The 26823-nt window shown below is 51.2% G+C and overlaps 1 protein-coding gene across 1 annotated transcript in view; it reads left to right on the top strand.

Annotated features, from left to right (window-relative positions):
* The first annotated feature begins 1372 nt into the window (after positions 1-1372).
* ATP7B (ATPase copper transporting beta) overlaps positions 1373-26823 on the top strand; it is a 38297-nt gene continuing 12846 nt past the window's right edge. The window contains 11 exon segments of the mRNA XM_060128992.1: positions 1373-2516; positions 8162-8419; positions 10203-10366; positions 11903-12064; positions 14481-14557; positions 16070-16244; positions 17304-17537; positions 18260-18351; positions 24685-24812; positions 24914-25068; positions 25645-25779. Of these exon segments, the coding sequence (XP_059984975.1) occupies positions 1373-2516; positions 8162-8419; positions 10203-10366; positions 11903-12064; positions 14481-14557; positions 16070-16244; positions 17304-17537; positions 18260-18351; positions 24685-24812; positions 24914-25068; positions 25645-25779 (2724 nt within the window).

Here is a 26823-nt window from a genome sequence, read left to right on the forward strand (position 1 = left end):
GGACAGAGAAGATCAATCCATGTAATCGAGCTTCAGCTGAAGATGAGTAGGCTTGTGTAGGTGTCGAGTGACGTGCTTTTTTATCCGTTGCCATATACAAAGGCCTGTGCCCAAATGCCTGAAGCAGGTAATAGTACTGGTATAAAAACTATATCTAGGGCTTCCCTGGTGGCGCAGTGGTTGGGAGTCCGCCTGCCGATGCAGGGGACGCGGGTTCGTGCCCTGGTCCGGGAGGATCCCACGTGCCGCGGAGCGGCTGGGCCCGTGGGCCATGGCCGCTGGGCCTGCGCGTCCGGAGCCTGTGCTCCACAGCGGGAGAGGCCCCAGCGGTGAGAGGCCCGCGTACTGCAAAAAAAAAAAAAAATATATCTAGTTAAGAGAGTGGTGAGGCTGGGACCCTGCGAAAGGGAAGTTTTGTTAACAGAATGGCTGAGGCCACATCATGAGAAGACATCAGGAAACTACACTTGAGCTGTGATACGCTAAGAAAATGAATCCGTTTAATTTGGTGAAGCACGTGTCGTTTTTAGGTAATGTCTACAGCGGCCCTGAGCACCCGGCGGGGCAGGGACTCAGCTGAGGCAGAACAAGGCAAGTGCCTTGTTCAGCCCAACTTCCTGTTCTTCCAGCTTTCCCCCTCCCCCTCCTCTTGGTCCCCTTGGCACTGCTGTGCTCACTTCCGTGGCTCAAGGGGCGTCCTTCGAGACCTTTTTTCACAGGCACTGTGGTCTGGCCCCATGCGCTGGGAGGTCTGCATTTGGAACATGTGCCCTATGGCTATTAAGTCTAACCCCTGCTAAGAGAATGAGATGGACACCCCTAGAAAGAGATGCAGAATTAGGGTGTGGCCTATTCTGTGTATTTGCATTCCAGCAGGACGTCCAGAGTTTAAGCTGGAAGGACCAAGTCCAGTGGGGAGATTTCAGGTGTCAGCTGGAGTTGGGGAGGTCTTGTGGGACTTGTGCCCTTCTGCTGTGGGCTGCTGTGCTCTCTGCCTCTGTCGTAGGCCTGCCATGCTTGTTCTGTGTGGGTCAGCCCCATCGTGCTCTCCTTTCCCACAGAAACCTTCATGCTTTCTACTAAGGTGGGCAGTTGACTTCTGGGTTCAGAATCACAGAAAGTCAGAGCTAGAAGGAACCCCTCTGAACCCTTTCATATGATAAGTAATGTCTTTATAGATTTCCTCCCCTTTTTTAATGTTCTCGTACTCTTGGGATGTTTGGACACCAGTGGTATTGTTTTCCATTTTCTCAGTGCCACACAAGCTAGGAGATTTTAGAAAATGTTTAGTTTTAAGGATAAAAAATGTTCTTTCTCTTCCTTTTAGATCCTGCCTAAGATTTCCTGGCCTGCTCGAACCTGGGAGCCAACGATGAAGCAGAGTTTTGCCTTTGACAACAATGGCTACGAGGACGGCCTGGATGGCGTGCACCCTTCTCAGACGGCCACCGGCACCATCAGCATCGTGGGCATGACCTGCCAGTCGTGTGTGAAGTCCATCGAGGGCAGGGTGTCTAGTCTGAAAGGTATCGTGAGCGTTAAGGTTTCCCTGGAGCAGGGCAGCGCCATGGTGAGGTACATGCCCTCAGTCCTGAGCCTGCCTCAGGTTTGCTGTCAGATTGAGGACATGGGCTTCCGGGCCACTGTGGCGGAGGGAAAGGCTGCCTCCCGGCCATCCAGGTTCTCGCCCGCCCTGGAGGCTGTGGTCAAGCTTCGGGTGGAGGGCATGACCTGCCAGTCCTGCGTCAGCTCCATAGAAGGTAAGATCGGGAAACTGCAGGGCGTCATGAGGGTTCGCGTCTCGCTCAGCAACCAGGAGGCAGTCATCACTTACCAGCCTTACCTCATCCAACCCCAAGACCTCAGGGACCACGTGAACGACATGGGGTTTGAAGCCGTCATCAAGAACAAGGTGGCCCCCGTGAGCCTGGGACCTATTGACATCAGGCAGCTCCAGCGCAGCCACCCAAAGGCCCCTCAGGCTTCCATTAACCAGAATGGCAATAACTCAGAGACCTCGGGGAGCCAGAGGGTGCCCCTGTATCTGAGAGTGGATGGAATGCACTGTAAGTCTTGTGTCCTGAACATCGAAGAAAATATTGGCCAGCAGCCAGGGGTTCAGAGTATCCAAGTGTCCCTGGAGAACGGGACTGCCCAAGTCCAGTACGACCCTTCCCGCATCTCCCCAGGGACCCTGCAGAGGGCCATTGAGGCTCTGCCACCCGGGAACTTTAAAGTCTCTCTACCCGATGGAGCGGAAGGGAGTGGGACAGACACCAGGAGCCCCCAGGCGCCCGGCGTGCGCTGTGCTGCAGTGCTGGCCATCGCTGGCATGACCTGTGAGTCCTGCGTCCAGTCCATCGAGGGCCTGGTTTCCCAGAGGGAGGGAGTGCAGCGTATCTCAGTGTCTTTGGCTGAAGGGACAGGAACGGTTCTCTACGATCCATCTCTAACTCACCCAGCAGAACTCCGAGCTGCGGTGGAGGACATGGGATTCGAGGCCTCCGTCCTGGCTGGTACGTGGTTGATGCTAAGTTCCTTGGATTTTTAGCTTCTTTTCTGAAGAGAACACTGATTCTGTGTTCTTTTTTTTTTTTTAATTATTATTTTTGGCTGTGTTGGGTCTTCGTTGCTGCTCACAGGCTTTCTCTAGTTGCGGCGAGCGGGGGCTACTCTTTGTTGCAGTGCACAGGCTCTGGGAGCATGGGCTTCAGTAGTTGCAGCACGTGGGCTCAGTAGTTGCAACACACGGGCCCTAGAGTGCGAGGGCTTCAGGAGTTGCAGCGTGTGGGCTCAGTAGTTGTGGCGAGCGGGCTTCACTAGTTGTGGTGCACGGGCTCTAGACCGCAGGCTTAGTAGTTGTGGCGCACGGGCTTAGTTGCTCCGTGGCATGTGGGATCTTCCCGGACCAGAGCTACAACCCGTGTCCCCTGTATTGGCAGGCGGATTCTTAACCACTGCGCCACCAGGGAAGCCCCTGTGTTCTTTTTAAAAAGAGTACTTTGGGAACACCTGGCCCTTCTCTCTCCAAAGGAAACATCATCATTTGCTCTGAGATTTCTCTGCTAAACAAAACGGAATAATAAAGACAACAGGACCCTGGTTTCACCACTTGGAGCCCATTCTGTTGATAGTGGGAAAGAAGGGAAGGATATGATGATGGTTTCCCTTCCCACCCACCCCCGACCATGGCTGTGAGAAGGGGTGTGTGTGTGTGACAGCCTTCCCAAAGCAAAGTGCCCACATACCTTGATGCCACGCCACTAGACAGTTTCCAGGGTGGTGGCTGTCCCCAGGCCCCCTCCCATTGACCCGCCAGCCACTCACTTGCCTGTTTTCCCCTCCATTGCCTTCACTCGGGAGCCCAGCAAGTTGTCTTAGCGTCCTTCGTGTTTCTGCCCCTCACCAGGTCTGTGTGAGCTGTGGGCTGCTGAGCAGCGAGGTACCTTCCCCCACCCCCACCCCAAGAACTTATGTGGTAGCAGGGAGGGGGAAACCACGCGGGGCAGCAGGTGTGAGCCCTGTGAGGGGGAAGGGGGGCTTCTAGGGAGGGCTCCCTCTGGGGGGGGTGGGAGTGAGCCAGTGAGCCATGGGAGGTGGTAGAAACACGGCCGGGCCCCCTGTCCTGCCCCTCATGGCTGACTCCCACTCACTCCCCCCACCCCGAGGAGCCCTTCCTAGGCCCCTGCACCACCCACCCCCAAGGGGAGCGGGTGAGTCATGTGGAGCGACTGGGCCCCATTCTGGGCTTTGTCTTTGTACCAAGTTTCAGGAAGGAGATTTGTTTTGTTTTGTTTTTTTAAACAAAAATCAATAAGGAAACGGGAACAGTAAATCCTGTACTCAGAAGCTAAGACATGTAGTATGTAGTCGCCATCTGCTATATTTGTATAAGGTTTAAAGTCTTAAAACAGTGGAATCAAGTTATCAGCAGTAAAAAGAAATTTGCATTGAACTGTATAATGCAGAATAATTGAACTTGACTACGTAAACCTGGAGAGAAAACAGGGATTTTTATTAGCCAGAATTATGAGAATTATGTTTAGCCCAAGAGGTATTTAGGCAACCAGATTTAGCAAATAAAAATACAGGACGGGCTTCCCTGGTGGCGCAGTGGTTGAGAGTCTGCCTGCCGATGCAGGGGACACAGGTTCGTGCCCCGGTCCGGGAAGATCCCACATGCCGCGGAGCGGCTGGGCCCGTGAGCCATGGCCGCTGAGCCTGCGCGTCTGGAGCCTGTGCTCCGCAACAGGAGAGGCCACAACAGTGAGAGGCCCGCGTACTGCAAAAAAAAAAAAAATACAGGATACCTAGTTAAGTTTCAATTTCAGATAAACAATGAGTAACGTTTTAATATTAGTATGTCCTGTGCAGTATTTGAGACATACTAAAAAATTACTGTTTATCTGAAATTCAATTTTACCTGGATGTCCTGTATTTTACCTGGCAGTCTTAATTTAGCATAAACCATAAGTGTGCTGGTGACTGTCTTTTATAGCCACTTAAACGCGAAAAAGGCATTATTTGTATTTGGTCGGCCATTCTGGATTGACCAGGGGCTCCTTGAGGACTGTCTTCAAACCATGTGATTTGTTTCTCCTTTGACTCCGCAGCACCCAGCACACAGTAGGTGTTTGTGAAGGAAACGAAGGAGAAAGGAAATAACGGGCTGGGACAGGCAGGGTCTCAGGTCAGCCGATGGAGGGAACTCTTGAGAGAGATTACAGAGCTGAAAAACCAAACAGGAACTGGGAGGGAAAACAGGAAATTAAAAAAACAGGAAAACCACCCACAGATGGGAGGGTCTGAGGGAAGGCAGGTGTTTAGTTTACACGAGCCCAGGGGCTGAGCTTGCCTGGTGGGAACTGGCCAAGGGCAAGGCTATGCAGGAGCCGGGGCCCCGGTGGAGAGATGGCAAACACTTGGGTCCTCCTCCTTTCTGTCCTGTTGCTTCCTGTTTGTTACCTCCATGTGCCAAATTTAATCAGAAACCAGTTGACAAGGGAGCCTGGGAAAAGTGGTTTGCAGGGGTCAGCCCCTTGGTAGTGGAGCAGGGGGAAGGAGGGAGGGAACGGGTCTGAGAGCATACGGGCAAGAGACAGGCATTGAGTTTCAGTCCCTTACTTGACAGCTAAAATACGTTTAGACCAGGTTGTAGAAGGCAGCTGTTATTTCTTCACCTGTTTGCATGGTAAGTAGGTTTTGAATGGATGGATGGATGGATGGATGGGATACATGAATACAAAGTGAGGAAAATTCACCTGTTACGTATAGCATGTTCCTCTCACCCTCGTAAGTGAGTGATGTCACTTTCAGGGCACGGTTCCCTCACCCCTGCACGTGCTGGGGGTCTTCTGGGGCCCGGGTCCTGTACCAGCTGCCGTGAAGTGCTCAGCGGCAGCCCAGCACCCGCCCACGGCGGTTCACGCTCTCCCGGGGAAGCAGGCCACAGAGGCCCCTTGTATCATCCAAGGCAGGTTAGAATAAGTGTTGTAACAAGGAAGGTGTAGGTCAGATGCTTTTGGGATTCAGAAGAATCCCGCTTGTGGGGCTCCCAAGGACATGATGTAGGGGTGACCGTGGAGTTGGGCGTGGATAGGATTTAAGAATGGATAGGATCTGAACAGGCAGGAAAGGGCAGGACTGCATGCCAGGCGGAGGAGACAGGCCAGCACCCTGGTGCAGGCTACCGTCCTCTGCTCCTGGATCCTGGAAGGGGGTCCAAACTGGTCTCCCTGCTTCCTGCCTTCCAGCCCGGTCCCCAACCAGCTTTCACAGCGATCCTGTCGCGCTGCTGACCCTCCTGGCCCATCCCGTCTTGTATTGTGAGTGGAAGAGTCCTCATGGTGGTCCCTAAGCCGCTCCCTCACCCACCACCTTTCTAGCCCTGACTCAGTTCCTCTTACCAGGCTTGTTCTCACCTCAGGGTTTGTACTTGCTGTCCCCTGTGTCTGGAATGCTCTCCCTGAAAATGCACACAGTGTTCTTCATTTCATAGCTGCTCATCCGGACTTTTCCCAGGGCCTATATCATTTTTATATAGAAATATATAGGTTTGTATCATACATAGTTTTGTAATCTCTTTTTCGCCCTGTGACTTATCATAAACATAACTTACGGGTCCATCCGTGTGTCTGCAGTACCATGTTCAGCGGCCGCATGGCCTCCCAGCATATGGGTGTACCATAACTTCGTTTCCTCTTTATTTTTCCCATCTATCTTGTGTGGATGTCATTGTAAATAATACTGATAGGATTGTTGTGACTGTAAATACAATTGTCCGTGAAGACAGTCTTCAGACTACGTGATTTGTTTCTCCTTTGTGCACGTCCTTAATTATTTCCTTGTGATAGATATCTGAAGGCATAATTGCTGGGTCACAGGGTATCAGCATTATTTCATTCCATCACAAATATTTATTGTGCCCCTACTAAGTGCCAAGCAATTAGAGGTACCGTTTTTGATAATACTGTCAAATAGATTTCCAGAAAGTCAAATCAATTTATATGCCCACCCGTAGTGTTGGCATAGGTTGATAAAGGACCCAGTAGCGTAGGCTTATTTGGGTTTTTGTTAATTTATTTAAACTTTTTTTTTAGCAATCTCCAGAAGCCCAGAATTTAGTTGAGTTAGACCTCAGTGTTGGAGGTCTAACGAATACTACTGAAATTGCTGACAACAATATTTGGGTAGAAAGGCAAGTGAATCCAGGAGGTGGTGATGGACTGGAAAAAGAGGGAGGGGCTGGACAGGTGCAGGAGGGTTTGGTGGGGGTGGGAGCTAGAATGTTAAGAGCTGACATCCAAGGGGTGGAGTCATTTTGAAGAAGGACAAAGTCCAGGAGAGCAGAGCTGTGCTGGGTGAGGTGATGGTCTCTGCATCCAGAAGGTGGAGGGCTGTAAGGCCAGAGCACTGGAGGGTCTTCGTCCATCGACTGCACTCTTAAAGTGAGTGGAAGTAGTTTTAGCACTTTCCAGAAAATGAGCTTCTGTGTTTTGCAGCTGTGGACTTTGAAGTAAGGAGAGTTCATCATCAAATGATGTCATTTTTTCCTACATACTCTTCAAGGTATTTTGTGTCATCACAAAACTGTGACTTTTTGGAGTGATGAAATTTTCTGTATCTTGATCTGGTCGATGGTTAGTTACATTGGTCTATATATGCGTGGTGGGTGGAGTAATGGCCCCCAAAGATGTCTGCTCCCTGACCCCTGGTACTCGGTGGGGAAAGGAGAACTTTCATCATTGGAGCCGGACTACTGAAAGTCCAAATGGAAAGAAATTACCCTTGGCTATCAGCTCAGACCTACACGGAAGTTAATTTGAAGTATGTCAGTGGCCTGAATGTGGAGGTTCATTTAAAATAACAGAGGTGCCAGGAGAGCGTGTCATGGATATTTTCAGCGTGGCGGTGGACACATCTATTAATAGAGCACAGGATGCACTCACCACTGAAGTTGGTTTAGCTGACTCTAAGTTGGGCTTCATTAACGTCAAGGACTTCTTTTATCAAAAGAAATACCGTTAGATGAGGGTGAGAAGGCAAACCACAGACTGGGAGCCAGTGTTTGCAGTGGGTACAGCTGACAAAGGGTTCCTGCCCAAAATGTATGTAGGACCTAGACAAAGGACGAGAAAAGGGCCAGCGACTCAATAGAGGTGTTTCGGGGCATTTTGATTCTCACGGGGAGGGAGAGGACCTCTGTTAACCAGGATGTGGCCAGGCGTAGAAGCTCGATTCCCTGCTTCATACCTGAGGGGTTTGGGGCAAAGCATTTAATTTCTTGTAACTCTTTTCTTCACTTGTAAAATGGGGATGGTAGTAGTACTTGCCACAGGGCTATGTTAACAGTTAAAGGAGGCCAGACGTGTGCTTAGCAGGGTGCCTGGTGCGTTCTTACCACTGCTTTACCGTCATTGTCTCATTAGAGCATTCGTCTACCCAGAACATTCCGTCCTTGCAGTATCGGCGTGTTTTCCTATGTATGGAATCGAGTGCCTCCGTCTGGTTGTGGGGAGGGAGAGACAGTGATGGAAACACCAACCCCCCTTTATCTTCTCCAGGAACTTTCATCTGAACATTGTCAAGCTTGAGCCTCCTGTTCCGGAAAAAAAAAGTATCCATTCTTCTAATTTGAATGATTTGTGACATTCTATCCTAGAAAACTGTTCCAGCACCCACGCTGGGAACCACAGTGCTGGGAGCGCCACGGGGCACACGGCGGCTGGTGCACCTGTGTCCGTGCAGAACGGGACTCCCCAGCCCGGGGGTCTCCCTACAAACCACAACCCCGGCCTCGTGTCCAAGTCCCCTCGGGCCTCCGAAACCGTGGCCCCGCAGAAGTGCTTTCTACAGGTCAGAGGCATGACCTGCGCGTCCTGTGTGTCCAACATAGAGAGGAACCTGCAGAAAGAAGCTGGTAAGAGGTCTCCACCGCGCCGAGCTGGGATGCTGCTGTGGATGGCAGCGTGTAGACTGCTGGAGGCCACGGTCAGCAGCGTGGGGCGGTGTGCCCTTGGCACGAGATGGCCTTGGGCATCTCCACTGACTGCATTGATCAGGAGCCCTGATCACCTGGCAGCGGCTCATTGTGTGACAGGACAGATGTTTGTCTAATGTTCTGGGGCAATTGGCGTCCTGCTCTTTAAGAAGTACTTAGTTTGAGATAAAGTGGATTGCTGAGTAAGTTAGCCATGGGGAATCCGGTTTAAAGGTCAAGGTACTGTCATGGGTGGCCTCCCCAACTAGCTTGTCCTGGTAGTAGTCTGTGGTTTTCCCTTCCAAAGCCTCTTACGGTCAAACACATAAATAGCCTGCATTCTGTCCTGTTGTCATTGTAAATCATAGCGTGTTGCGGAAATGCCAAAGTTTTGTCCTCTAAACGACATTGCCAATCTGTTTTTTTTTTTTTTTTTTTTCCCGGTACGCGGGCCTCTCACTGTTGTGGCCTCTCCCGTTGTGGAGCAGAGGCTCCGGACGCGCAGCCTCAGCGGCCATGGCTCACGGGCCCAGCCGCTCTGCGGCATGTGGGATCCTCCCGGACCGGGGCACGAACCCGCGTCCCCTGCATCGGCAGGCGGACTCCCAACCACTGCGCCACCAGGGAAGCCCACCAATCTGGTTTCTTAAAGCTGAGAGTGCAGTGAAAATCCTGTCCCAATTTTTTGTTTGGAAAATACCTTAACCGTGACTCTGCCGGCCTCCGGGGTCACCTTCTCTCTTCCCGTGGCTCCGTACGTGGGTCCTTCTGTCCGGCTCAAGGATAACATGTTTCCCGCCTCCTGCTCATCAAGCCTGCAGCTTCCTGGCGCTCTAAAAGGTGGCTCTCAAACCAAGGTGTTCTAGGAGCTCCTCTGTCGCCTGTGGGCTGGCGGCTCAAAAGCTAACCTGTGTCTCACAGGGCCCATGATTCTCTTCCCGACTTGAATCCCTCATATTTATCCTTTATGACATTCTTTCTAAAGCACATCATTCCTTTCATTTATGTGAATGAGCCTTTCTTTCCCCCTTAAACTAAACAACAGTGGTAGCAAGATAGTCCGCAGGATTTCTTTTTCTTTCCTGAAAGTGATTAAAAACTGAAGAAGAGTATGGAAAACCACTTTTGAAAGTGATTTTTTTCTCCTGTGTCCGGAAGTGGAGAAAAAAGTACACCTGTTATGTGACAGCAGTTGCCTGGTGCAGACACTGTCCCTTGCTTTGAGGTGTGTGCCCGCACCTGTGTCCCTTGCTTTGAGGTGTGTGCCCGCACCTGTGTCCCCCAGAGCCTGCCTCAGAGCGGCGCCCGCCGGGCCAGCAGTATGGGCCGTGCCTGGGAGCCGGGCAGGCCTGCAGAACCTCACACCCTCCCCAGACCCACTGAACCAGCGTTTTTGCTTTAACCAGGGCCTAAGGGGAGTCATATGCCCAACAAAGTGTGAGAATCACCTGGGGAGCTTTAAAAAGGGCAAAAAAGATGCCTGGTATCCACCCTGAGAGATTCTGATTTAATGGGTCTGGGTTAAGAGTTAATCACCAGTCAGGTGATTGTTAAAAGCCCTCCCCCCTGCCCCCACCCCAGGTGATCCTAATGCACAGCCAAGTGTGAGAACCACTGTTCTAGAAGCTTCTGGGGCAGAGGTTTTTCTTTGTTAGCTTATGTTGAACACATCATCCCCCGAGGCCTTGCCTGGAGTGTTCCAGCTGTGCCCTGCTGGTTTCAGGGATTCTCTCAGTGCTGGTTGCGTTGATGGCTGGAAAGGCAGAGGTGAAGTATAACCCGGAAGTTATCCAGCCCCTGGAGATAGCGCAGCTCATCCAGGACCTGGGCTTCAAGGCAGAGGTGATGGAGGACTGCGCGGGCTCAGACGGCGACCTCGAGCTGATTGTAAGCGCAGTGGCTGGGCTGGAGCGGGGGCCAGGGGGTGCGGGCCTGAGACAGCCCACGGAGGCCTTCTGACGGCAACCGGGGTTGTGGTCAGGACGTTCCCCCTTCTTGTATGTATCCTGTTCGTTGCTATTGGGTTTTCCTTTGAAGCCAGTGACAAGGACCTGCTCGTTTTGTGAAGGAATGTCCACTATGTCAGAAAGTCGCAGGCGCGCGTCCCGCCAGGTCCCGCCAGGCGCGTCAGGGTATCGGGAGGAGGAGGCAATGGCGTTGGAGGAAGAGGAATTGGAGACGGCAGCTGCCCTGAGCTTGTGGCTCGAGGGAGTCGAACAGGAACACGTCCCGTGAGGCCGAGAGGAAGCTGGAATGCCAGAGGCGTCTCGAGGCCCCGGGACGGGATGGGAGTGAGCGAGGCAGTCGGGGCCACCTTGTAGGCACAGGTGTGTCTACAAGGTACTTGGTGACCAGAGTGTCCCCAGGCGCTCAGTCCGGGGTGAACGCCGGGGGTGGTGCTGTTTCCAGGGCTGCTGGGGAGCGGAGGGACAAGGCGCTGGTATTGTTTCCTGTCTGCCCACTCTTGCCAGCGGCGCTAGTCAACAAATCATCGAGGACAGAAGATAGCTCTAGTATTTCAAATACACCGTGTTCACAAACACTTCTGCGCAAAGCTCTTTTTGTGCAAATAAAGGGAGACTTAGAAGGAATCCACGGGGAATTGAATAACGCTGTTAACCGAAGTGAAAACTTCCATGCTATGTTTAGTCACTGCCATTAGCGGTAGGTAAGTAAACGTTTGAAGAAAAAGTACTGCGGACACACGTGGCACTTTGAGCTCCTGAGAAGTGGAGTTCTTTGCAGAGCACATCCTTTGCTCTGGATGGGCCTCGGTGTGTGCAGAGGGGCACAGTGTAGTACTTGCTGGGTCAGACCTCCGGGGCCCGAGGTGCACATCTCTGCGCACACTACGGTGTGGAAACCTAGAGCAAGACAATCAGTGGGGCAGGTGAAAACATCTTTTTGAACAATGTTTTTTTTTTCTTATTACAGTGTCCTATAGTTGTATTGTCGTCACGTGCTCAGGCATTTCATGTCTGTATTTAATTTGTATTCTGGGAAGTGCTGACCACTGATACTCAGAAGAGTGAGTTGTCCGGCTTGCCTAATGCATAGTACAGGGGTGGCTGGCTCACTTGGAACTTCTTTCTCAGTGCACACAGCACGGGGTGGCAGAAATGCAAAACCAACACAGGGCGTAGAGTGCTGTGAAAGCCCGTTGTTAGCAGAGCTGCGAGTGGGGCCTCGGTCCTTGCCATCTGCTTAGCGATTGGTCTCCTGTATGTGAGCTGAGGAAGCACCGCTGTTTATATCCCCGAGGCTCCTGCGGGAATGTCCGGGGTGAAAATCTTGCACCTGGGGGTTGTGAGTCCAGCATCTTGGGAAGGAGGACAGACTGGTGGCTGCCTGTTAACCCAGCTCCCTGTGTGCCTTTGGTGGGATCCTCTGGGTCAGTGGGATCTTTGTCATCCTTTGCCGCAGATCACGGGGATGACCTGCACGTCCTGTGTTCACAACATAGAGTCCAAGCTCACAAGGACAAACGGCATCACCTACGCCTCTGTGGCTCTTGCCACCAGCAAAGCCCATGTGAAGTTTGATCCTGAAATGATCGGTCCGCGGGATATTGTCAAAATTATCGAGGTAAATCATTTATCAAAAAACTATTGTACCCACCTTTTAAAACACAGTGATTTATAATCATCATAGAAAAATGAGCAAAATATAGCTAAGCAAAAAAAAAAAAAAAAAAACAAACACCTAATCTAAAATCCTGCAAGATTTCCCGTGGAAATAAGGTGACTCAACTTGTGAGCGTTTAGTAAATATCAGATAATTTGAGGGGGAATCAGTGAATGGGTAAGAAAATGATGGGGAGAAAAACACATTATTATTGTTTTAATTTCAGATATTCCCTGAGAAACAGCAGGATTGCCAAGATTCCTGGCAGATGGTATTAAATTGCCTAATTGCGGGAATTCCCTGGCTGTCCAGTGTTTCACTGCCGACGGTCTGGGTTTGATCCCTGGTTGGGGAACTAAGATCCCGCAAGCCATGCAGTGTGACCACCCCCCCCCCAAAATTGCCTAATTGTAAGTTTTTTAAGTAATATTTACATCTGTGCCACGTATCTACAGACCAAAGGAATGTTGGTGTTGGGAAGAATTACACTGCGTTTGACCACTATACTAGGCCTCCTTTACAGGTGGAGAGTTTAGCCATTTCTCCTTTGGAAAATCAATCACAGTGGTTTTCTGTACTCCCACCCCCATCGTTCCCTCACTTTGTCCACAGACATTCTGTGTCTTCTCTCAGGTCTGTATCATATCACACCAGGAGAGGATGAGCATTAGTGGTGATCTGAATGGGTCAAGATATCTGGTCAAAACAGAGCAAGATGAACTCATAACAACGAATGGTGAAGTTTAGCAGAAACTACTGCTTATGAAATTCCTTATGAAATTAAACATCTCATAGCAGGCTTCAAGTTGTTTTAAATTTGTGTGTGTGTGTGTGTGTGTGTGTGTGTGTGTGTGTGTTAAGAGAGATGCTGTCTGTTGTCTGGCCATGCAGAGCTCTTTGAGGTGCAAATACTGCTACTGCTGTTGATAACAGTGCCTCAATCTTAGAGGCAGACAATGCAGCTTCTTTATCAGATGAGGAGAGATCCCCCAGAGAGGTTAGGAGACTTTGATCCCTGGTACCCAGCTAAAGGTTGCAGAGCTGGTGCTCCAACCCAGATCTCCTAGTTCCAAGCTCAGTGGGCATCCAGTTTCTGCCACCCCATGGGTCTTACAGAACAGTAGTGATAAGGCATTAATGAGGGAGAGAAGTCAACTGAGGCACTAATCCTTGCTGGCCTCCACCCAGCTGCCCAGCCCGCCGCAGTCCCCTGCTTGTTCTTACTGGAGGTGGATTGCCAATGTCTGGCCCCCATTCCTGCATCTCTGGGGCATCTTTCCCTGATGTAATTAGGCCGGTATTCGTTGTAAAGGATTTGTCGTTAGATGGCCTTACATGCTCTTTCTTCCAACATAACTCTTAATTTTTGTGTAAAATCCCAACATCAGAGTCCCGGGGCCCCTCTTTACATCGTGCTGACTGACAGGACATTTCCTGACAACCTTTCCTGTATAATTTTATGCAGGGAATCAGAGATTTAGCGACCAGATCAAATAAAATAGAGAGGGTGGAGGAGCAAAATGGTGAAAGAATTGCTTGAGATAATCCCTGAGAAAACCACAGGTACTGCCGGAGCCAAGGTCTGCTCGTTGGGAGAGGCCTGGGCTGGAGCCGGGGGGCCTGCAGCTGGATTCAGCGCTTCCGATGGTGCTGTAGCTTTGGACAGGAGTTTAATCCCTGACCTTCAGCTTCCTCCTACAGAGAGCGATACTCCCGACCGCTTGATACTGGGGAGTCCGTAACTCACAGATCCCGAGTTTATAACTCAGCATCAATCAGCTCAGGGTGTGCTAAGTTACATCCCGGCATCTGCTGCCTTTGCCCACAGAAGGAGCAGCAGTTGCCTTGGAACCTCCGACGGGATCTGTACAGTGACGTGGGGACAGAAGTCGTGAGCGGAAAAACCAATACAGTCCTCTGAGGCGGTTTTAGATTAACTTTCTTTTTTTAAAAAAAAAAACTTTTTTTTTCCTTAATGTATTTATTTATTTATTTATTTATTTATTTATTTATTTATGGCTGCATTGGGTACTCGTTTCCGCGCATGGGCCTTCCCTAGTCGCAGCAAGCGGGGGCCACCCCTCATCACGGTGCGCGGGCCTCCCACCATCGCAGCCTCTGTTGTTGCGGAGCACAGGCTCCAGACGCGCAGGCCTAGTAATTGTGGCTCACAGGCCCAGCCGCTCTGCGGCATGTGGGATCCTCCCAGACCAGGGCTCGAACCTGCATCCCCCGCATTGGTAGGCAGACTCTGAACCACTGCGCCACCAGGGAAGCCCTAGATTAACTTTCTTATTTCCAAAGATGTAAAATGGTTTCTACCGATGCCTGTTTTAACCAAGTGCCTTCTTTCTTGTTTCCTCTTTCTAATAACAAGGAAATCGGCTTTCATGTCTCCCTGGCCCAGAGGAACCCCAGTGCTCATCACTTGGACCACAAGCTGGAAATAAAGCAGTAGGTAGAACACAGAAGATAAACTGTAGCTCTAAGGGCTGCCTCTCCCCTGGCCCGCCTCTACCTCATTCGGTGCTAATTGGTGTCCCTGCTACCTCCACCTTCCACGGCGCCTTCTGCTGAATTAGTTGCCTTTACCCTCGTAACGTTAATCCTCTAAAACAACGCTGTTCCACGGTACCTTCTGCTGTGACAGAAACGCTCTATATCTGCACTGCCCAGTATGAAATGCAGCCAGTGTGACTCAGGAAGTGAATTTTTAATTTCCCTTCATTTTAACTAATTTTAATTTAAATAGTTACCTATGGCTGGTCATTAACAGATTGGACAGCACTTACGTTGGGAGGAAGGGAAGAGTGGGTTCTTTCTTTTATAGTATTTCAAGACTTTACTGGAGTGGGTCAAGATCTAGGATCCGAGGACAGGAATTACGGCCAAGTGGAAAGAAAATGGCTCGGGAAGCAGGAGACCTGAGCTCGTTCACTGTTGCAGATGTTCACTCATTCATTCAACAAACACAAGCCCGCTGTTTTATGCAGGGCACTGTGCCGGGTGCTAGGGGTGAATAGGGTGTCACCCCTACCTTAGAGGGGCCCTTGGTTGGGCTGGGAAGAGTGGGTGAGCAATGATGCAGGTGGGTTCTGGGGAGTCTGGGAAGCTAACAAGCAGGGGACACACGATCTGAGCCTCAAAGAATGAGTGGAAGTTTGTCGGTCTGAGAGGAGTGGGGTAGGAAGCGAGGTCTTTTCGGGGCTTGGGGGCAGGGGCCTGGGAGTGTGAGACTCCGATCTCGCAGGCCCGTGATCTTCGGATCAGCGGTGAGGCTATGCCTCCTACAGCTTCCAAGAGCGCTTGGAGGCAGGGGCCTGGGAGTGTGAGACTCCGATCTCGCAGGCCCGTGGTCTTCGGATCAGCGGTGAGGCTATGCCTTCTACAGCTTCCACGAGTGCTTGGTTGGAATTTCATGGATGGTGAGGCTGATGTGAGACCATGGCTGTCACCTGTGACCCCGATTGCAAACTTCATCAAGGCAGCTGCACTGTTCACACTGACTCTATTTTAAGTAATAGTTTAAAAGTTGAATGTATAAGTTTATACTAATGAAATGTTCCTTTTATCTGTTTTTTTCTTGGGAGTCTATAAACGATTGCAGTTTGGAAAAAGAGCGGTAGCAGCCATAGGCTGAGGATGGTCCACCTCTTTGGGGCTGAATTCTCAGCTTCTGGACCCCGGTTGCCTCACCTGTAGATTGCAGGTGCCACGTCAGCCACGGGCAGGCAGGGGCTGTGTCTAAACGTCTCTGGAGCATCCTTGCAGTGAAGTTTAGACCTTTGATGTTCCCCTCAGATGGCCGATGTAGGGAGAGAGCCTTGCTTTCACTTTAGCCCTTGCTGGTCTGTCCCAGACATGTGGCAGAGGCCAGTCTCAAACCAAGTCCTCGGGAGGGGACGGGGCCAGAAGCCAGGTGACCGGCGGTACCTGATATGTCGGTGTTGCTGTGTTTCTTTCCAGGTGGAAGAAGTCTTTCCTGTGCAGCCTGGTGTTTGGCATCCCTGTCATGGGTTTAATGATCTATATGTTGATACCCAGCCACGAGCCCCACGAGTCTATGCTGCTGGACCACAACATCATCCCGGGACTGTCCATCCTGAACCTCGTCTTCTTTATCTTGTGTACCTTTGTCCAGGTGCGTATCGGGGGGTGGGCACACCTGCCCAGCGTGCCTGTGTGTGGCCAGCAGGTGCTCTGTCCTCTTAGGCCAGCACAGCCCTTCAGAGCACTCCAAGTGCAGCTTCGTTGCCGCTTTCCCACCACCCAGCCAGCTGCTGCTTTCTTGTCTTATGACCAGCTGGGGGGCATCCTCTAACACGGGCAGTTCCACAGATGACCAGACTCCCCCGGAACAGCAGCCCCCTGCGGCAAGGCTTGGTGATCCCGTGTGTCTTGTGTGCTTATGGTTCAGCTGAATTCGATGTTAGAAGCAGCAGCTGGACCACCCTGGAGCTCATGCTGCTCTCTTCCACGTCTTGGCTTGAATGACTGAAACGTGGTCCTGAGGAATCATGATTTAAAAGGGGCAGGCTTCGTGTTACTTCTGCCCTGGGAACCGCATTAAGTAGCTAGCTGTATTTCTAGTGGGAAGTGTGCCTTCCATTTATTTTGGAATAGAAAATGAAACTCCTGACTTAATATTAGAATTAATTAATATTAATTAGGATTATCTGGGGGCAAGTGTTTATAGCCTCAATTTGGTTTTTCCAGATCTTCATCTGCATAGAAAAAAACACATATTTACGTGCGTATGTATGTGTGTGTATATGTTCACATACTATAGACACAGGCTTTTTTTTTGGCCGAAATAGGATAATACTAGATACACTGATTTATAACTGGCTTTTTCACTTAACCACGTACTGTGTACATCTCTCACACCAGCGGTTAGGGGCCTAGCACATTGTCTTCAGGGACCGCATAGCACTGTCCACAGTATGAACGCACCATGATTTCTTTCACCATCTTGAGCATTCTCCTACTGATGGACATCTAGGTTGTCCAGTGCTCTGGGTCTTAAAGGTCTCCCTGGATCAGCCACTCCTGTGGTCAGAAGTCCTCTGAATCAGGAAGTACATTTCGTACACATCACCTATGGAGGAAAAAAGTCATGTCAGCGTCGAGGGGGAGCCCAGGGTATTTACAGTCCCGAGGGCCCTTGTCACCAAGGTCACTCTCTCTCACCACCTTTCAGTTCCTCGGAGGCTGGTACTTCTACGTGCAGGCCTACAAATCTCTGAGACACAGGGCGGCCAGCATGGACGTGCTCATCGTGCTGGCCACGAGCATCGCCTACGTCTACTCCCTCGTCATCCTGGTGGTGGCCGTCGCGGAGAAGGCGGAGAGGAGCCCGGTGACCTTCTTTGACACGCCCCCCATGCTCTTCGTGTTCATTGCCCTGGGGCGGTGGCTGGAACACGTGGCAAAGGTAACTGCAGCCTCAGGTTAAAGGAAGAACTGTTTCCTCAGTAACACAAACCTTAATTTATCTGAGCACCATGTTTAGAATTACTAATCATACACAATCTAGGGCAAGGCTTAAAGAAACATGAAACCTACGTATAACTAGGTGTTCTGACCACCAATCTCCAAACTGGTCTCTGCTTCTGAAATCCCAGCTAATCTGGTTAATTATTAAAACCTTTGTTCAGATGCATCGTGCAGTGGAAAGAACCCTGGATTTCGGGTCAGAGCTCGTACCGAACCTCTTGGTACATAACTGAGTGTGTCGCTTCCTAGTCTAGAAATCCACATTTCCACCATAGGGTCGTGCCATTTTTAGCACCCTGCCTTGTTCCCAGATTTCAATGTATCCTAATATAAGAGAGTGGGACTCAGGTCCTAAAAGAAATTAAATTGAACCTAAAAGAAAACAGTCATTGGGCAGACTGGCATTGCTTCTTCAATCTGAAATGTAATTCATAGAACTCAGTTGCACTGTACACTCAGCGCGGGGATGGCACGGCTGCGTGTTGACGGGCAGTGAGTGACACTCATCCCGGGAGAGCCCGCAGGCGTGCAGAGGGACCGCGTTACGGAGGCAGCCTTTTCTTGCGGGGTTTTCTCTAACACCAGCCTTGTGATTGATGGTCTGGGTTTGCACAGGCCAGCTTAGTATCGCTCTCATTCTACCTTCTGGTTATTTCTTAGAGCAAAACTTCAGAAGCCCTCGCCAAACTCATGTCTCTACAAGCCACGGAAGCCACCGTCGTGACCCTTGGGGAGGACAACTTAATCATCAGGTGGGTTGTCTTGGTCACACGTCCTTGATCGATTTAGATCAGCCCTGTGTGCTACACATCGCACACCTGTCGTGTGAAGGACGTGACACTAGACCTGGTGAGGGCCGGCAAAGACGGTACATGTTAGGAAGATGCCCCGTCTCAGTCCAGTTACGTAAACAAAGCCTTTATATACTAAAAGATGAGCAAGGGTTCAAGGGGGTGTATGTTTGCTAGATGATGAGTGAGAGGTACAGGCAGTATTTCTGGAACTTAGGAGAGGAAGGCTTGTGGTGGTCAAGCAGAGCTTCACAGAACATGGAGTATGAGCTGGGTCTCGCCCCCAGGATCTGGAGGATTTGCACAGGCTGAGAGATAGGGGTTCAACTTGCCAAAGAATAAAAATGGGAGAACTATTTTTCTTCTCTATCAGGTTGGCAGACGTTGAAAACAATAACGCTCACTGTCGTCATTGCTGGGGCTTACATGGCATTTACTGTTTGCCAGATGCTATACTAACCTGTTTGCATTTAATCTATCCAAGAAAAAGCTTTATGAGGAAGGGACTCTTACTACCCTTATTGTACAGATGCAGAGACTGAGGTTCAGAGAGGCTATGCAACTGGCCCAGGGTCACACAGGTATTAAGTAGTGGAATTAGGACAGAACCTACGCTGCTGGTTGCAGAGCCCGTGTTCTTTACACTCTTAAAGCGTATTTAATAACGTGGGCATTTTTACAAATTAAGGCGTCTGTGCTTCTCCGGTCAGACTCATTTTCCTCTTCTAGGCAATGGTTATCTCTAGGCCTCCCTCGCATTCCTGAAATCTCTCTGGACCCACCACTTTCCCCTTTAGCCTGTGATCTCACTTCTGACTTGAGAATAGAAACTGTGATGGGAAACCCATCAGTTTCCTGTCACTCAGCCTACAAACCTGCCTTTCCCCACCGCACCAGTGGAAGAAGAGGCATCCCCCCGCCGGGGCCTCTGCTTAGAGCCATCCTCTGTCGAATTCTTACTATCTCCAGTGTCCCCGTCTCTGCTGATTCTTACCATCCGGTACGACCTACTCCAAACTCTCCCACTACTGAAGCAACCATCGGTGCCCCTCCCACTGTGCACCCGCCGGTCCATCACACTCTTGCTGGTTTCCTAGCTGTGTCTCCGAGAGACAGGCCCCTGAGGCCGAGGCGGGTCCCTTCCTTCCCGAGGGCCACTGGGCGAACCTCTGTCGAGCCCGTGGGCCAGTGAGTGAGACGTGAGGATTGCAAGTTTCCGAGGCCCAGGCTGACCAAGCCCAGCAGCACCGGCTTTGCCTGCACGCTGGTTTTTAAGTAATAATCAGAATTATGGTAGTGACGGCTGAGATGGGAGAGTTAGCCGTGTGCCACGTATGCTACCCAGCACTGCGCATAGATAATCGAATGTAACCCTGGTGGCTTCCTCGTGAGGGGGCGCCTATCCTCGGGCGCCCAGCTCGGGAGGGAAGTACCTTGTCCAGAGTCCGTGGCAGGTGAGCAGCAGAGCGGGGCTGGGCCCCTGGAGACACAGCCTCCTGCTACGCCTCCGCTGCCCTGTCTCCTGGCCAGGAGGAGCCCGTGTGACAGTGCGGCTGGCTTGTGACCGCTTTGGTGGCTCTCATGGTTGTGTACCTTGGCTGCCTTTTTCCTCATAAATTAATGACATGAGAGTGCCTGAGCTGTGCAGACGTTCAGATTGGGGACTGAGCCATGAACAGCTGCGTTTACTTTCTGCCTTTCATTTCGAAGGGCCTGTGACGGCAGGATGCCAACCCCCCGGGCAGCTCCACCGATCTGAGTACAAGGAGATGCGGGTCTTTGCCAGAAGGCTCAGGCTGGCCACGACGCGGGAGGAGGGCGGGGCCACACCTGGCATCTCCCGGTTCTTTCCCACATTGTGTGCCTGGCTTCTGCCATCACGTGTGGTGGTATCACTTTTTAAGCTAGGAGCCAGAAGACCAGAGTTCCTTCTGGCTTTGCCTGAGACAGGCCACGTGCTTGGAGCTGGGTCCCCTCCTGTGTTTTGCAGTTCGTGTCCGTCAGAAAGGTGGGAGTGGTCACTCCTACCCCACCTTCCTGACGGGGTGCTCGGGGCCGTGGTCACACCTGCCCTGCCAGGGCCAGGGCCGCTCTCTCGCTTCCTGTAACGTGGCATGTGCTGTGCCAGGGGCCCCAGGCAGCCTCCTGCAGGGCCTGGGCCTCTGCCGGCGTGGACAGATCTGCGGCGCCCCCTGCAGGCCACCGGGGCTTTGCGCCTCAGCTGGCTCCTTTCAGAGGGACTCAGCCCGTCCCTCCCTCTGTCCCTCTGCCAGAGGCACGTGTCCTTCCTCTCCGCCCGGAGTCTTGGGTGACAGGAGCATCTGCGTAGATGATCAGTGGTAATTTCTTCCCTAGCTGCTACTTGCGTTTCCCTTTGTGCACTCTCTTCGCGCCCCTCATTCCTTAAATGTGGGTGATAGTCGGGGTTTCAGCGTTGGCCCTGTTGTCTTTGTGTCCCCTGACCTCGTGTCTTCATTCCCAAACCTACGTCAGATCTCAGTGGCCGTCCTCTGCAACCCCTTCCCTTCCCTCGTCCACACAGCTGGTCTCCGTCCTCTTGATTCCGGCTCCACAAGCTCTGGTGGCCCCGGCCGCTGCCCCTCCCACCGCTGCCGTGCTTGTTCAGGCCACCGGGCTCTCTCCCCGAAAGCCCCGCAACAGCCCCTCCCTGGCCTCCTGCTCCAGCCTTGTCTCCTTCCTGATGTTTTCCACGTGCAAACCATCCAGCTCTTGGAGGCACAGATCTGATGCTCTGTAGCTGCCAGTCCTTTGGAGGTTTAGGATAAAGTCCGCATCCCTAGACGCGCACGTGAGACTTGGCATCTGCGCCTGTGCCTCCTGGGCTCAGCCTCTGGTCCTGACATCCCTCCGTGTCCTCCCGGCCACCCCGCTGGCGGGTCCCAGGAGGAGGCGCCCCTGCACTCGCCCACCCCCCCGCCCTCCAACCAATGCCTTTCTTCCTTCCCCTTTGCCTGACCCCTTGTCCCCTGGTCAGACTGCCTTGTCCTCTGGGGCCTGGAGCCCTTGGTACCTCCAGTCGTCCTGGCGCTCAGATCCTCACTAGTTGAATGCACGAAATGACTGTCAGATGTTAAAGAAATGCATCATACATGTGCGTGTGCTTGACACTGTGAGGCCTGCACGGCGGGTCCCCAATCTCCCACGTTGAAGTGTTCTGTTTCTTATAATTAGGAAAACGGAATTATACATGTTACATAGCCCAGTGGCCCTTCTCTTGTAAGTTTTTTCTTCGTCTTTTTGCTTTGTGTTAGATGAGGCAGGAGAGTAGAGAAGAGGGGACAGGTGAGGTGAGCAGGCTGCCGGCAGAAACCCTCAGAGCTGAAGAAATGCTCGGAAAAAACTGTATTCCCACAGCTTGGCGTTTGGGGGACATGAGCTTCTGAAGCAGAAATGCGACTGGGAATTCACCAGAAGGAGCCACCTGCCCCCCCAGAGGGCTGTTCCCCATAAACTCAGCTGTTCAGAGTAAGAAAGATATGGTTAATTCAGATTCAAAGGGGAAATTCAAAGTTAGATGAAGCGGAGATGAGCCTCACTAACGATTTCTTAGAAAGACACCCAGTGGACATTTGAGGCAAGAATCACGATTTTTAAGCAAACATTTTAAAGCTTAGGAGTCAGGTTATGGGAGAGGAGGCTCTGCCCACAGCCCCGTCGTCACCTCCTTTCTACGGGAGCAGCTGCTCCTTCGTTGACACAGGCTTCTCTTGCCGCGGAGACCTCTGTGGACGGTAAACTCCAGGCTGTGCAGATGGGCCTCGGAGGGGAGTTTTGGAGCCTGGGCGTCTCCATCTCTGGGAGACTTTAAAAAGAAGCAGAGGATATTCTCGGTTGTAGAGATCCTCCCCTTCTTTTCATTTATTGTCCCCCCAGCCACCAAACAGATTTACACATCTGTTCCCAGCACTCAAGACTCAGGCTGCTGCCTGCTTCCCCTTTAAAGGTCTCTCCTTTTCCGTGCTCCCTTTCTTTTATTGTGGCCATTACTGAACTTAAATAAACCAGCTTGACTCTAGTTACTAGGTCATAGACCTGAGAGTTTTGTCCTGTGTGTAACCCCAGCCCAGCACAGTGCCTGGTACATAGAGGCCGGTCAACAGTGAGCACGTGCGTCAGGTGATGGCGAAAGTCACCAGCACTGACTGTGCAGCGGGCCCTGCCCTCGGTGCCCACAGGCAGCATCTCAGGTCAACCTGGGAACAAATAGGGGTGACTGTCACCTACCTCACATGGTTTGGGGAGGATTCATGTCAATATCGAGCACAGCACCTGCACTCAATACATGTCTGGTTTTCCTTCTCGAGTAAGGTGGCTTTTTTGTACCCTCTCTCTGTGATAGTTTAAATGTAGTCTTTGTAGAATGAAAGGAAGGCATAAAATAACCTCAGAGCCCCGCTTGCTCTACGCCCCTGCTTGTCTGACTTCCTCCCCATTGGTTCATGAGCCAGCGTTACATATACAGTTAAGTAAATTTGGTCCCTGTGATGCTTTCAGAGAGATGCTGCCAAAGCCGTCCTCGCTCCCTGGATGACTCTATTCCTGTCGTCCCCTCCTGTCCCCCCATCTGTCTCTCTCGCTCTCTGTGGGACCGTTCTCCCCAGCAGACAGTTCACACATACTCACAATTCACAATTTCCTGTCTTAATGCACACGCTCTTCTGCTGCTGGTTTTCTCTTCTCTTTCACACAGAACTTCTTTTGAACGTTGTCTTCGGCTGCTTTCTTGTTTCCTCACCTCCCAGCCTCTCCTCAGCCCGTTCCAGCCAACCTTGTCCCTCCACCGGTTTCTGAGATCCCTTTTGCCAAAGACATCACGTCATTTCCATGAACCAAATCAACCACTGCTCTTATTTAATCCTCATTGCAGCCTCTCACCAGCAACTACCCCCTTTTCTGTCCCTTTAAAATACGCCTTTTTTTTTTTTTTTAAGAGAGAACTTACCTTCACTGAAGTACACGAATCCCAAGTGTACGGCGTGATGAGTTTTACACGTATCTGTGTCTAGGTAACGACCTCGCTGTATGCGATGTGGTGCGATGGGTGCTCCCTCCTGAAGGCCCCGCTCTCTCCTTTTCCGCCCCCATCCCTCGCTGGCCCTTCCGCCTGATCAGCCTCCCGACATGCGCATGTCCCAGGGCCCAGGTCTCTCTTCCAGGCACACTCCTGAGGAAGCTCGTACCATTTCAGGCTTTAGATCCTATCTGTATTGTGACAGCTTCCCCATTTGACCTCTAGTCTCAGCCCGAATCCAGTCTTCAGCTCCCTGCTCTCCTGACTTGACATGTCTACGTGGAAGTCAAGTAGGCATCTTGGACCCGACACGTGAGAACAGAGATCTTCATCTCCTCTCCACTCCTTCTCTTCCCTCTCCCTCCCGTGGCCGCTTCTACATAGGCGTCTCCATCTCATTAAACAACTTCTCATCCGCCCAGTTGCTCAAACTGAAACGAAGAGCTCATGCTTGCTCCTCTTATGCGCTCAGCGCACACACACATCTTGCTGACCCGTCACGCCCCCCAGAGTTCCCGGGCATCTCTTCCCTCCGTCTCCAGCCCAGGCCACTGCTGCCACAGCCGAACTCTTCTGTCAGCTTCTGCTGTTGCCCCTACAGCCCATTCTCATGCAGCAGCCAGAGAGCTGACTTGAAAATGTGAACCGGCTTATGTCACTCTCCCACTGAAAACCTTAACGCCCAAAGCCTGCACTTTGCCCTGCAAGACCCGACATGGTCCGGGTTCTGCCTGCTTCACTCGTGTCCCTCCAGCCATGCTTGCTGGCTTCCTATTTATCAGAGGCCCCCTCTGTCCCGCCTCAGGGCCTTTGCATTAGCTGTTTCCTCTCCCTTGAGTTTTCCTTCCCCGTATATGGGGCCCTCTTGTCGTCCGGCTCAAATGTCATCTTCGCGTGAGGCCTTCCCACTTCTCTCCTCCTCCGCCACCACCGAGGGAAGCCCTCCAGTCACATCGTTGTCAGCACAGCCCTTATTTAAGACCCAGGACTATCTTGCTTGTTGTCTGTTAGCTCCACAGAATTGCCCCCATGAGCGTTGGGACTCGGCTGTCCTGCTCACAGCCGGCTTCCCAGGAACTAGGACAGCACCGGGTACTTAGCAGCTGCACAGTTTTGACTCAGTCTGTAAACGGCGGATAAAGTGGTTACTGCCGCTCAGTGTAAAGCAGGCGGTTTGTCTAGAACCCGACCTGGGTGACAGGCCAGGAGGGTGAGCTCCCGTGCGCGGTCCCCGAGTGTAACCCGAGTGGCGTCTGTTGCAGAGAGGAGCAGGTGCCCATGGAGCTGGTGCAGCGTGACGACATCATCAAGGTCGTCCCCGGGGGCAAGTTCCCAGTGGACGGGAGAGTCCTGGAAGGCAGCACCATGGCCGACGAGTCCCTCATCACAGGTGAGGACTCCGTCCCTCTGGGTGGGCGTCAGCACCCTGGCCAGGCCCCAGGGATGCTGACAGGGCTCAGCGCATGGCGTTGGTCTCCTCTCCACTTCTAGGAGAGGCCATGCCCGTCACGAAGAAGCCCGGCAGCACGGTGATCGCCGGGTCCATGAACGCCCACGGCTCCGTGCTCATCACTGCCACCCACGTGGGCAACGACACCACCTTGGCTCAGATTGTGAAGCTGGTAGAAGAGGCTCAGATGTCCAAGGTAATGAAGGGATTTTATTTTTTATTTTATTTGTTATTTATTTTAAAAATTCATTTATTTTTTATGTTGGGTCTTCGTTGCTGCGCGCAAGCTTTCTCTAGTTGCGACGAGCAGGGGCTACTCTTTGTTGCGGTGCGTGGGCTCCTCATTGCAGTGGCTTCTCCTGTTGCGGAGCGCGGGCTCTAGGCGCGCGGGCTTCAGTAGCTGTGGCTCGCGGGCTCTAGAGCGCAGAGCTCAGTCGTTGTGGCGCACGGGCTTCGTTGCTCCGCGGCATGTGGGATCTTCCCGGACCAGGGCTCGAACTCGTGACCCCTGCATCGGCAGGTGGATGCTTAACCACTGCGCCACGAGAGAAGTCCCGTGAAGGAATTTTAAAGGCAGTATAACTTCAGCTGCCTCTCTCTAGAAATTATTCCAAGAGTCCCGTAGAATCAGGCAGATTTTACTGAGTAGAGAGATTGACTAATACATGTAGTTAATGAGGGAGCCAGGAATCCCAGTCCCTGTCCATGCTTGTGGCGGTGTATGTCTTTGGAGATTGTAATTTCCCGCGGTCTTCGTGTTTTGTTTCCATAGGCGCCCATTCAGCAACTGGCTGACCGGTTTAGTGGGTACTTTGTCCCATTTATCATCATCGTTTCAACTCTGACGTTGGTGGTATGGATTGCAATCGGCTTTATCGATTTCGGTGTTGTTCAGAAATACTTCCCCGTAAGTTGAACGCTGTGGGCAGTGTGCTTGTTGGGTTTTAAATAATCGAGTGCCATTAATCCTATTTTTTCATGTCTTAAATTCATTGGGCTTTAATTACCCATGAGATCTTATTTGCTTGCTTCACTTATTGGCAGCAAAGCCTCATCCAGGGTAGGACAATCCTGGCTACGCAACTACGCAACTCCTGCAGGTTTTCACTAAAGATGCCTTTTGCTTTCTGGTTAGATCATTTCAAACACCACTGGTTCTCAGGCGTAATGCTTAAAGCATTTACATTTTGCACTATTGGACATTTTTGAGGTTATGAGGCACACATCACAGAAGATAGGTCACGTCAGTCACAGTAGCATGATAATATTATTTGACCAGTTTTAAGAAAAATAGATTTTTTGCTGGCTACCTCCATATAGACCATCTAACCTTGCAACTTCCCAAGTAATACTAATAGCTTTTTAATAATTATTTATTAAACATCATATATGAAGCAATGGAATATATAACTTTGAGTTTAAAAAGTGGATGAAGAATACTATCTTAGGAAATACAGTTTTATCAAAATTCAAAAAAAAATACAAAACTTTTCTGCTTTAGCGGTAAGAACTCACATACATCAGTGATTGGCAACGGGGAGTGGTTCTGATTTGGTGACGTCTGGAGATGTTTTTGGCTGTCGTGGCTGAGGAGGGGTGCTGCTTGGCCTCTAGTGTGTATGATGGGAGCCAGGGATGCTGTTAAACATCCTACAACACACAGGACAGGTCCCCACAACAAAGAATTATCTGGCCCCAAACGTCAATAGTGCTGAGTTGGAGAAACCTGGAGAGACATAAAAAGCTAATGGCCCACTTGGAGTAGTATTTGATAACTGCCCAGTGAGTAGAACAATGTTTTACCTTATTTTTTAAAATATCTCATACTTAGCACAGTCTAATATGTATTTTACCTTAGAGCCATAAAGTAAGAAACTGGAAATACAGAATAGATCATTTTTTCCTTTTTAAAAAAATTTTTATCCGTAGTTAAAGGCATATCATATATTCT

The sequence above is a fragment of the Lagenorhynchus albirostris genome, chromosome 18 (genome assembly GCF_949774975.1).
Source record: "Lagenorhynchus albirostris chromosome 18, mLagAlb1.1, whole genome shotgun sequence".
In the NCBI taxonomy this organism is placed as follows: Eukaryota; Metazoa; Chordata; class Mammalia; order Artiodactyla; family Delphinidae; genus Lagenorhynchus; species Lagenorhynchus albirostris.